At 31.3% G+C, this 13,277-nt stretch overlaps 2 protein-coding genes across 2 annotated transcripts; one reads left to right on the top strand and one right to left on the bottom strand.

The window, feature by feature from the left end:
* Window positions 1-4,173: 4,173 nt before the first annotated feature.
* Window positions 4,174-5,316, top strand: LOC102619100 (early nodulin-93-like). Its single transcript, XM_006475742.4, has 4 exons — window positions 4,174-4,363; window positions 4,788-4,849; window positions 4,923-4,998; window positions 5,090-5,316. The coding sequence occupies exons 1-4, from the start codon at window positions 4,273-4,275 to the stop codon at window positions 5,182-5,184; spliced, it is 324 nt and encodes a 107-aa protein (XP_006475805.1). The 5' UTR covers window positions 4,174-4,272; the 3' UTR covers window positions 5,185-5,316.
* On the bottom strand, window positions 5,303-7,891 carry LOC102618797 (pentatricopeptide repeat-containing protein At1g08070, chloroplastic). Its single transcript, XM_006475741.4, has one exon. It carries the CDS (start codon window positions 7,642-7,644, stop codon window positions 5,434-5,436), a length of 2,211 nt encoding a protein of 736 aa, XP_006475804.1. The 5' UTR covers window positions 7,645-7,891; the 3' UTR covers window positions 5,303-5,433.
* Between the last annotated feature and the right edge of the window lie 5,386 nt (window positions 7,892-13,277).

Here is a 13,277-nt window from a genome sequence, read left to right as displayed (position 1 = left end):
AAGCACGGTTTATTTGTGGGCTAGCACACGGCCCATGGGCCATCAATAGCACGTGGGCCAAAATATATTTAAGTAAATTTTTTAATAAAAAGTAAATACAAATATTATGAAATTAAAGTAAAATATCTTGAAATTAAATGTTTTAATATATTTTTTAGCATAGACTTTTAAAAATTAATTTAAATCATTAAATCTTAGTTTAAATAAATATTCTAATTTTTTTATGTTTATAATTTATTAAATGAATAAGTAAATATCATGATTTTAATAAATAAAATTATAAATATCATAATTTTATTTATGATATTTATTAAATGAATAATGTTATTTATGATATTTATTTATGTTTATAATTTATTAAATGAATAAGTAAATAACTAAATATCATGATTTTAATAAATAAAATTATAAATATCATAAATTTGTAAATGATAAATAAAAAATAAAATATTTTACAACATTAATAATAAAATATTTTTTATATGAAATATTTTTCATATTAATAGTAAATCATAACTTAGTTAATATTTAATAGAGATATGCTTCATTTGTGAATGAAATACTTTTCATATTTATTATTATTATTATTGGTGGGCTTAAAAAAGTCCACATGCCTGACGTGCTTTTTTAAGCTCACCAATAATAATAAAGCACGCTAAAAAACAAAAAATTAGTGGGTTTTTTTTTTGCACAGCCCACAGCACGACACGAGCACCAATTTGGTGGGCTATGCCGTGCCCACCAAATTGGTGGGTCGTGCCGGCCCACGAGCCCTTGTGGACCGACAATTGATGGCCGACACGACCCATTGGCCATAATTACTCGTGCCATTACTTTTTTTTTCTTTTCTTTTACAGTAATAACTTGGCAATAATATTCTTGGGGATATTAATGAAAAAATAATAATTTATTAAATTAACCTTAAAAATAACATAAATATTTTTATTACTATTTTATTTTTAGAATTAATTAGGTGTTTATAAAATAATTATTTGTAAGATTGTTGTAAGAATATTAAATATTACTTTAAGTTGGCAGATATTAATTTATTTAAAAATAATTATTAATAAAATCATTACACGGCACAAAAGATACTAATTCTTTCACATTGATATTTGTTAGTTAATTTGTTTATTAACTTTTTTGTAGATAAATTAAATAACGTCAAGAATATTATTGTAAGAGTATTATTATAAAAAGAAATTAAAAGGATAAGATTATATTTTATTTAATTATTAAAATATTTTAAAATATTTTTTAAATATATGAATTAAACATATATTTAAATTAAAATATAAAAACTAGACCAGAAAATTTTTTTTTTCGTACCAAACACCACTTATATATTGGCGAAGTTGGGCAGCTGCTTGCAGCTAGAAAGCAACATACATCAAGTAAAGGCGACAAACAGTTGAAAGGGATGAAACTGCAACAGTCAGTCCCACTAAAATCCAGCAGCCACCCACTCAACAAGAAACCATCAACTAGAGCAAAACCAAAATCTATTATTACATGTGCAGTCTCCACCACTGTCTGTAGCAGCAGGCAACCGAAAGATCCAAGCCGTTGGCTTGGGACACGCGTTCAAATCTCATATACTAGTGCGGGTCACGTGAATGCCCACCCATGGTTTTATGTCACCTTTGCCTCATTAAACCGGTGGTTTCTAGCTCTGATGCCGTATATTATTATATTTGCCCGTTTCACCGATATTTGGAAAAGGAAAAAGATTGATGTGAAAAATAAAAACGTTATTGATTTTTTTTATATTAATTTTATAGCATCGTGAAGCACATGAACGGATAAGGCCACTATATATATATAATAAATATATTTTACCCCTGATCTATGAAATTAAAATTTAATCCTTTAAATTACAAAATATAAAATTAATTTTATACAAAGAAATAATACCTTTTATCAATTGATTATTGTATATATCTAAAAGAATTAATTGATAAATTGTAAATATTGCACCATAATGAAATTCTTTAAATATTCAATATACTGAAGTTCTTAAAATAATATTGTGACATCAACAATTTATTAATGGAATTAATTGTTTGGTGGTAAAATTATAAAAATTAAAACATTAAGTAGAAAAAAGTAATTTTCAAAAAAAATTAGTAGTTAAGTGATATATTAAAAAACATTCTATGGTAAAATAATAATACCTTATATATATATATATATTCAACATATTTCAGATCAAATATATTTCAGATCAATCAATAACGTTCCTCTCAAAAAAAAAAGAAAAAAAAAAAAGGAATCAATCGCATTTTGGAGTTAATTGGTTTTCGTTTAAATTTTTTTATCTAGTTCAAATAAATATACCCGGCTCTATTTTTTTCAAATTTAAACTTAAGTAGGCAACTAAATAAGGGCAAAGCTTATGTTACAAATAACGTAACAAACAATCAATAAATATACGTCATTGATTTTGATATTTCTTAAATCCAATGGATAAAAATAATTTTAACATAAAACCAAATACAGGTGTGATAGTAATTTATAGAAAATTTTATTTTTAATCACATATTTACTTAGTTTTTCAAATAAGTCCTTATTGATTTTGTATAACTAAATGATTTTGTTGTCCATCTCTTCTACTTCTATTTTTAAAGCTTTATAAAGTTTTTACCATATTTTTATAAAGATTTAAATGATTATCATATTCATAAAGATTCACAAATTTTGAATGTATTTTTCACCTGCATTTATAATTTTGTGTCTCTTGTGACATAAACTAGATTTTTCTTCTAATATACACGCGTGTGTGCACACACACACATATGCAATCTATTTTCCCATCCTAAATACATACCATCAAGTTGTCACAAAAATTTAAATTTAGTATCATGAATTATAAGAGATATTATATGTGATAAATATGTTATGAATCTAATGAATTATTAAAAAGATGATACAACGAATAAATTACCCGAACCTCTAATAATTTCACAAAACATAAAAATCAATAAGTTACCACCTTCTAGCTATAGGCAAAAAGAATTTTTCTATGGAAGATTTCAATCTTTTGATCTGATCAATGTTTTAGATATGGAGAAATAATCAATTAAATTGAATGTCACTATAGTTATTAAATAAATTAGAAAATCCAAATTTATTTATATATAGTATAGAAAGTGTAAAAAAATATATTAGAAATTAATAATTTGAATGAAGAAAATATAAAATAAATTAAAAAGTTAAGAGATCAACTGAGTAAAGAATTTAATAAAGTTAAATAATTAATAAAAGACTTCAACATTGAAGATCATGATATATTAAAATAAGAGATCATTAATATAATGAATAAAATCTCAATAGATATCATATTAAATAAGTTACAAATTTAATTAAATAAAATAAAAAATTTATTGAGTAATTTGGTATTAAATTTGCTACAACTATAAATGAAAAACTTCAAAAAAAAATTGAGCTATTGGTTGTACTGTTGACTAGCTGCAGCCTGGGGTTTAAAGAAAAATCTTAAAACTCATTAACTTTTTCAGTAATTATTATTTTTTCTAAGGATCTAAAAATTTATGGCTGTAATATACAGCTACTGTAACATAAGCTTTGCCCTAAATAAGACCAGTCAAAATGTACAGTTAATTAATGAGATTGTGGTGAATTTCTGATTGTTAATGCTCAAATTGTCGGTCTCTCAACGCCAACTACTTTTGCGTAATTAGAGAAAATAAGTAAAAGTCGAACGAATTCATGATTTCTGTAATAAATGAAGATTGTGTGCGCCTGTGCGGTACTTGAAAATAAGGTGAAAAATTTACTGCTAAAAGCTACTTTACCCGTGTCCTTACGTCTAATAAACGAGAGTTGCAACAAATTCAATGGATTTTTTCTTTCTTAATGTTTTAGAAATATTATAAAGAGTAAAATGCATCGATTTCTTTTTGCTCCTACTAATTTATCTATGAAAACGAAATCTACTGGCACTGAAAATTGAAAAACCAGGGGCATACGGGGGACAGAGCCCATGAATCAACCGACAAATTAACAGAAACCCAGGTGAAAAGTGAAAACAACCGACTCCTGACCTCAGTATTCTTACAAAACCATCAACTGTCCCTACACGTAGGGCTCTTTCTTTCTCGCCAACCCACCCCACCAACTTCCCTATAAAATGTCAAACCAAATCTCACTGTCTCCTCATTCTAAGCTTCAATTGATCAACTAATATAACACAGCCTCGTCAATTTCCTCAGCTCATTATTAACATATTCTCCATTTTAACTTTCTCAAACAATGGCAAAGAATGTAGCTCAGTCTCCTCTTGAAAGGACCAGCTTGGTTTCACTTGACCATAAACTGGCTATGGCTAAGCGTTGCTCTCATGGTATTTTATTTTTATTTCATTTTTTAAAGGTTCAGCATTCGCTTTTTGATGTTTTCTTTGGCAACTGGGTTTTTTCATCAAGGCTATCATGAGCTGAACATGTTAAGTTTCTTGATGCCATAGTGATTAGAATATCCTAATTATTTGAAAAAGATTTTAGCATATGATAGTCTCCATGCTCAAAAAAAGGATTTTCTTTCTTTGGAATACAAAGATTGCATGGCCCCTTTAATGGTGGTGGACCAGTGGACCATGATTCATCATGGGTTCCGGCGCTCTTTTCTTTTTACCCTGAATACTTTAATATCAAAATAGAGTTTTTTTCTTTTTCTTTTTCTTTGTTTTTTATAAGCATTTTGAATAACTGACTGACAAGAATGATAAGATGATTTTTGTTTAATTATTTCTTTTGATTAATGAACAGAGGGTGTAATTGCGGGAGCTAAGGCAGCTGTTGTTGCTACGGTTGCTACTGCCATTCCAACGGTAACTCTTTCATCTGTTGGTTTTATCATTAAGTTCCAGCATTTCTTGCTTATTTTTTCCCTTAACCATGCAGCTCGCGAGTGTGAGGATGCTTCCTTGGGCTAGAGCCAACCTCAATCACACTGCTCAAGCTCTTATTATCTCAACAGGTTGTCATCTTCATTGTTATTATTGATACCATCATACAGTTTATTTGTGATTTGTGTTTGTTACTGAAACTTGTTGATCCAATATTTGTAGTGGCTGGAGCGGCATATTTCATTGTGGCTGACAAGACTGTTCTGGCCACAGCACGAAAAAACTCCTTCCAGCAAGCCTCTAACATGGAAGCATAGGTTTTGAATTGCTAATTAAATGATTATATGATTCGCTTATGTTGTACTGCGTTATCATCATATTCCAATAACCAACTTAGGATGTATATCCGTTATCTACGTATAAATAAAAGATGGGTTTCCATTCCAAGAGCAAGTGAGTATCTTTTTTATTATTTTTTTAATTTTTTTCCCCCTAGAGATCAACTTAAGACAGTGAGTAATGAACACAGAGCAAGTATATATTATACAATTCAAGTGACAAGAGTTTCACCAATAGTCGTTGCATGAACAATTACCATCTTTGAAATGGTGAAAACGATTTCTATCTCTAGCAATAATTTCCCTGTTGAAGATCTTTGAAATTAGCTTGGTGGCTGAATGACAATTGCCACAAACACGAAGGTTCTTCACGATTCTAATTGTTGTTCCCGGTTTTGTACTAATCAAACCATAGGCAATTGCCAATTTCTCACTGTGATGACTCAAAGCCCCTTCTTTCCACTCTTCATCCATGTCGTAAAGCACCTCAGATGTATCGGGCACAAACCCAGATTTCTCTAAAAGTGCATCTATTTCATCCAACATTTCGTATATGTGTTTGCTCTGGGGATGTACTTTGTCGCCAACGAGAAACTCATGGACAACACTACCCACTTCTATGGAGCTACAGCCAGGAACTTTCTTCATCCCCTTGTCATTTAGCCTGGTTCTTATTGTGGCTACATCATCCCATCTACCAGCTCCTGCGTACATGTTTGATAGTAGCACATAAGCTCCTGGGTTTTCTGGCTCCAATTCAAGGAGGTGCTTGGCTACAGATTCACCCAGCTCTAAACGCCCATGGACTCGACAGGCACCTAAGAGAGATGTCCAAATTGCTGCATCTGGCTTCATTTCCATAGTCTTGAGTAAAGCCTCTGCTTCATCAAACAATCCAGCACGGCCTAAAAGATCCACCATGCATCCATAGTGTTGCAGTTTTGGTGAAATTTTGTAATCTTGGATCATTGCGTTAAAATATTGGCGTCCAATATCAAGCAAACCAGCATGGTTACAAGCAGATAAGACACCAACAAATGTGATATCATCCGGCTGGAGTCCTTCACCGATCATTCTTGAGAAAAGGCTGAGAGCCTTATCTGCTTTCCCATGCATGGCTAACCCAGATATCATCGCATTCCAAGAAGCCAAGGTTTTATAACCCATACCATCAAAAACTTGTTCTGCTGCCTTTATATTTCCACATTTAGCATACATGTCTATAAGACTCGTCCAGAGTGAGACATTGTTTAGTTTCTGATGGTTCTTGTCTATATAAGCATGGATCCATTTTCCCAGATCAAGAGCACCTAAATAAGCACAAGCCGGAAGAACACTTAAAAATGTAACATCATTAGGCTCTATATTTGATTGCAGCATTTGCCGAAATAGCATTAAGGCTTCTTTATAGTCACTCGTATGAGTGTAACCACCAATCATAACATTCCATGAAATAACATCCCTTTTCTCGATACTCTCAAACAAGTCACGAGCCTTGACCAAATCACCACACTTTGAGTACATATCAATTAGTGCATTAGTAACATGAAGATTACTACCAAGTCCATGTCCTTCAATCAAAGAACAAACCCAGTTGCCCAGTTCAAGAGAACCCATATGAGCACAAGCCGAAAGGACAGTAACCACTGTACTCTCGTTAGGCACAAAGTTTTCTTCTCGAATCTTTTGAAAGATTGCCAATGCCTCTTCATATCGACCACTTTGAGCATAGCCAGCAATCATAGCATTCCAAGAAACCACATCTCTCACGGGCATTTCATCAAACAGCTGCCTAGCATCATCCAAATAACCCCTTGAAGCATAACCAGTGATCAAAGCCGTATATGAAACAGCATCGCGAAGACTACTCTTATTGAAAACTAATCTAGCACTTTCCAACTCACCATTTTGTGCATACATGTTAATAAGTGAAGTATGCACAAATGGATCAGACTCAAGCCCTAGCTTCAAAACATGGGCATGTATCTGTTTCCCTTCACTTATAGCCGAAATTTTTGCACAAGATTTCAAGATAAAAGGAAATGTATAAGTATTTGGCACAAACCCAGATAAAATCATGCGAACATAGAACTTTATAGCTACAACAGGCGATGAGCTCAATGAATGTCCCCGGATTATATTATTCCAAATCACTTGATTGGGTTCTCGAATTGTTTCAAAAACTAAAAGGGCATAAGAAAGATCTCCAAAAGGAGAAACAGCGCAAATCTCGATGAGCTTGCTTAGCGCGAACTGGGTATTGTGGAGACCGGTTTTGATGATCTGGGAATGGACTTGTTTGATATTTTGCATGTTCGTGCATTTAGAGAGGAGAGCCAGAGACGGTTGGTTTTGGAGGAGCTTGTATGGAGGGTCTGAAGACGGAGGGAAATGGAGAATGGAAGGTGAAAGAGTAAGTGAAGATGGAGGCAGCGCCATAGTCGTTCCAAGGCGATACAAGATTGATGAAGCGAAGGATAAGGATATGGAGAATTTTGAAATATAGTTGGCTGGCAGTTAATGCTTTGCATCACCCGCCAAAAATATCTGCCGAGGGATTACTAATTAATTTAACATGTTTTGCAACGGTTAATTGATTGGTGCCATCAAACCTATCGAACCCATTAGCCTTGACCGATATGATTGCCTGATTGGTTGGAACTTGGAAATGTGACAGTTTTGAACAATTTTGAAAAGTCAATGCTGCTAATCGTCCTGTATGTTCCTGCATTTCGGAGGGAAAATAGGACAGATTTTTAACGGATAAATATTAGCAATTAACAAAAGTATTTGTAAAACATTCAATTGAAGCAATAAAATGTTGGGCGTTTTGTTATAATTCTCTAGAGAGAAATTCTTGGGCCATTCTGTTTACCCCGCTTAAAGAAAATCTTGATGATTTAAAAGTTAAGATGCAACGAAGAAAACCTGGAGGAGTTGTTCTAATGTCCTATGTTGGAATGACTAATGCAAGGTGTCTTTTTTGGTTTATTAGAAGGCTCAAAACAATAGAAATTATGAAGGGACAAAAAAAAAATCTTAGGGCTCTTGCTGCATACTCGTCCATTTGTTGGATCTTTGTCATACAAGTATTTATTTTTACGTAATTTGAAAGGTATGCGCTAATAAGAATATAACTCAATAGGTTGTATATACTGGGAGCACCTGAGATTTTATCATATTATGTAAATATCACCTTGAAAGCAAACCAAACTTTAATTTTTTCTGTTACAAGTCGTAAAGGAGTTACAAGCTACCAGTCTTAACTATTTTGTGTTATAGATAAACGTTTTAAAGATTATTATCTTAGTATTTAGATATTTGCAAATAAATGAAATAAATTTTATTGTAGAATGAACCGAAATCAAAGTTCTAGCGTGAATGACACTGTCGGTTGATTCAGTAGGTGTGGAACGACTTGTTGGTTATGAGCTTTAACTGAGCGTATAACATCCAGTTCATGTCATACAAATGAAGCTAGTTAAGCATGTGTGTATCACATGCCTTATGACCATAAGAAGCTCAAAATGACAGGGATCGTTTCACTCACTTATATTTTTCACATGTCATGCACTGATGGAAGCTGTTGGTGACGGTTAAAAAGGCCGGGAAAATTTTGGGTTTTTTCCAGCAAACCCAGAACTCAAGCTGGCCTTTTATCCAAATTTTGAGATCATTCTAGAGCTATATATAAGGTTTTAGAGGTTGCGATTCATTTTAATTGGTTCCTTCTAACATTCTCATTAAGTTTGTAATCTGATCTGAGTCAATAAAGAAGCCATTGCTCTATTTCTCGAAAGGACGTAATCCACCATAGCTGAACCTTTATACCTTGTCTATTTAGTTTTCTTACTGTTCTTCGCTGACAATTTGTTTCGTTTGTGTTTTTGATTTGGTTTGTTAATCATTCTTCGTATAAAGATCAGTGAGTGGAGTGTAATTTTAGGGGATTAGATTAAAGAAATCTAATCTTACTTCAACAAATTGGTAACAAAGCTCACATATCTGATTCTTGTATTAAGAATGGTAACACAGAAGCTGGGCGTGGAGAAATTCATTGGGGAAAATGATTTTCATCTTTGGAGACTTGAGATAAGGGCATTATTAGTTCATCAGGGAATTAAAAAAGTCATCAGGGATGCACAAAGCTCAAAGAAAATCAACAAGATCAAACATAAGAATATGCAAGATGCCATGGACAAAGCACACAGCACCATAATCGTAAGTCTTGGTCAGGGCTGGCTTTAGAGTCACAGGGGCCTTAGGCGAAATTTGTTTATGAGGCTTTTATTTATTTTAAAATTTCAATATTCAAAGATATATAAAAAGGATCAAAATTTATTTCATCTTTTATTCTTGAATTTCAACAATAATTAAAAAATGATAAAAAAATTTTTAAAATAGAACCTAAAAAATAGTCAAGAAGATATATTTTTGTATTCCATTAAAACCGTTAAAAACAAACAAACAAATAAATAAAGACAATATTATTTTCAAATAGAATATTTAGAATGATAGAATATAAAAATTTAAAATGATAAATTGATGTTCAAAAATAAAAACGGACTTTATATTTTAAGAAACTAATTATTTTAATTTAACCAATGAATATAATAATTTTCTTTGTAGATAAAAGAACAATAAATTTTTTTCATTTACTAATTCTTGAGATTATAAGGTTTTTAATAAAAATTAAAAGAAATACTAAAAGTCAAGATTTTAACATTGCATAATTAAAAAGGTAAATAATTTTTTGGAAATATTAATAATGCATGAACTAATGGTTAAATCATATTATTAATTATATTTCTTTAAAATTAAGGTTCCCAAATATAGATTTTTTTTATCAAAAATATTTCTTAATTGTAGGATAATTAAGAATAGATAGATATTTAATAAACTTTTTGATTTTTTAAAATGCATATTAAAATTTTTTATTAATTAAAGAATTATTAAAGAAATACTAAAAATATGAGGCCTTCTTAAAATATGAGGCCTTAGGCAACTGCCTTGTTCGCCTATACCTAAAGCCACCCCTGATCTTAGTGATGGAGTACTCAAAGAGGTGGGAGATCTGACTACAGCTGCAGGTTTTTGGAAGAAATTTGAGGACTTATACACAAAAAAACTCTCACTGAGAGATTGAGTACAAAAAAAAAAAAAGACTCTACACCCTCCAAATGGAAAAAGGCAGTTCATTATTTGTTCATGTTAATGCCTTCAATAATATCATTTTAGATCTTGAAGACATAAACATGAAGGTAGAGATAAGGATAAAACAATTATCATGTTATCCTCATTGTCATCCTCTCATGAGCACTTTGTTAACACTTTACTATATGGAAGATTGTTGTTTCACTCACTTATATTTTTCATATGTCATGAACATGATGAAATCTGTTGATGACGGTTAAAAAAGGCGGGAAAGCTAGCCTTTTATCCAAATCATGAGATCATTCTAGAGTTATATATAAGGTTTTAGAGGCTGTGATTTGTTTTAATTGGTTCCTTGTAACATTCTTATTAAGCTTGTAATCTTATATGAGTCAATAAAGAAGCCATTGCTATATTTCTTGAGAGGACGTGGGCCACTATAATTAAACCTTTAAAACCCATCTATTTACTTTTCTTACTCTTATTTTCTGACAATTTATTTCGTTTATATTTATGATAAGGATGGCTAAATGCAGGTCCGGATTTGGGTTTGGCCTTTCCAGTTCCAGACCTGAATGACAATTTATCTTACTGCACCCAAATAAAAACTCAGATTTTTAAACTTTAGGTCCATCTGAGTTTAATAAAAAAAAAATTGGGTATCTAAATTGCGGGTTTTGAACTTGGATAGTTGGCTGAAGGCCGGAGCGATAAAGTCTTCATGTAAGACACTTTTAGCTCTTTCGAATTTATAGAAACAGTAAAAAGCAGAGCAAATTCATGGGATCTCAATTAAATTTGTTTGCTTCAAGAATAAATTTTATAATTATATTGATGTTCTGTGTTAAAATGTTGCATTTGGCTATTCACAACAGCAAAACTTTAGTTACCAAAAATTAAACAGAAGCAAAAAAGAAAAGCAGAAAAGGTGAAAAAAAAATTACTTTGATTGATTAAGTGGTAGCCAAAGTGGCAATGGGTGGTTAAGTCTAATGAGAAATGAGAGGTCCAGCGAGACAGTATTAGTAGCTACCACCAAAGTTTGATCTTTGGCGAGAGGTGAGATCAAATTTGACGGCGTCATAGATACTCTTGATGATGATGAACGATGAAATGATGATGATTTAAACTGATGATGTATTGATGAAAATGAAATCATGAAATATTGAATTGATGTTGAGGATGAGGAAGATAGAGAGGTGGTAGCTGGTGTAAGGCTTTATAAAGAAAATAGAGGTAACGGCTCTGTAAGGCTTTAGAGTTTACTTTGCTTTTTCCCCCCTCCCCTAACTTTTTGCTTTTATATTTATATTTAATAATAATTAATTAATTAATTAATTATAAATCGCTATAATTCGGGTTCAGGTTTCAGAAATTTGGGTTGAGCCAAACCTAGAATCAAACCTAGATACGTCCGGATTTTAAAAAATGAATCCGAATATGCATTATTAATGCATCTAGTAAGGGTTAAATCCGACCCGAATAATCTAAATTTGTCCAGGTTCGGACCGTGTCTAGAAAAATATGTCATCCCTAGTTTCTGATTTGGTTTGTTAATCATTCTTGATATAAAGATCAGTGTGTGGAGTGTAATCTTGGGGGATTAGAATAAAAAAATATAATCTTAGTTCAACAAATATATTACATCCTTATTGGACACACTGATATTATTCACTTAACACTATTGGGAAAACACATGATATACACGATGTAGGAGGAATAGATTTTGAAAATACAAATCACAAATTAGGACTTTACAGAAATTATTGTGACAAAATAATAACATAAAATAAGACAAAAGAATAGAGTGTAAACCAAGGCTTGTATGATACCATAGTTTCTTTAAAATAAATTCGCCTCCTACTCTGGGTGCTTTAAGATTCAAACGACATCTATTTTCTAGCATATAATGGTAATAGATACCTCTAGTGCAACACCAAGTATTCTATAACGAACTTCCATTTTGTCTGAACTATATCAAAATAGATGATAAATGAGGAATTAAAGATTATCATCTTCTATTCTTTCATATATTATTTCTTTTTGGACATTTAATATGTCTCTTTCTCTCCTTGTCACTTCCTTGAAATGAAGAAAAATGTCAATTTATAGAATTCAATAAGGGACATTTTCTTCCATAAATTTGAATATTATAAATTCTGTAGCTAACGCATTTAATTTCTTATCAAATGCACTTGTAATCACTGCTTTTAATTTCTAATTAAAGGTGTAAGTACTGCTTATTAAACATTTTATTTAATCTTGAATTTAATTCAAAGTATAACCATAATCTCATTAACTACACATTAAATTCTAGATTTAATTCATACTAAAATCCAAGTTTAATTGACCGTTACAATTTGAGAATAAATTCTGAATTTAATTAGTAATTATAAATAATAAATTTTGAAATTGATTACATAATTAGTTTAACTAGCTGCTACAATCTCTATAACTCTTACTTTTATTCCATGCAGTCAGCAGGTGTGCTTTAAGCATCGATTTCTCATTTATCTCAGTAGATAAATACATCATTTTAAAGTACTGATATAGAAAATTTCAAATCATCCTTAACCTTCTACTTACACTAAATAAGTCCCAGTCAAAATTATGCTTTCAAATAGCAACTTATTATTATATTTTTCCAACAAGCAAATGCTGTCCTGATGAAGCTTTATCATTGGAATTAAAGAAAGCAGCCTTATCCAGAGAGCATTTTGTTATATCGGGTTAAAACAAAAGAAAATAAATCCCAATTCTTTATAGCACTAGATGGATTGACATTTTGGTCCAATCATTGACCCATTTTAAAAGATGCACCGGTTATTTTCTTGCTTTCATGGTCATTAGGATAATAGCAAAAAGAAAGAAAGAAAGAAAAAAGAATACCAAGTTTCAGAAGCTTTTATGATGATAAT

The sequence above is a fragment of the Citrus sinensis genome, chromosome 1, assembly GCF_022201045.2.
Source record: "Citrus sinensis cultivar Valencia sweet orange chromosome 1, DVS_A1.0, whole genome shotgun sequence".
NCBI classification, from domain to species: Eukaryota; Viridiplantae; Streptophyta; class Magnoliopsida; order Sapindales; family Rutaceae; genus Citrus; species Citrus sinensis.
Note: the sequence above shows the minus strand (reverse complement) of the source record. Positions and strands in the feature narration are given on the sequence as shown.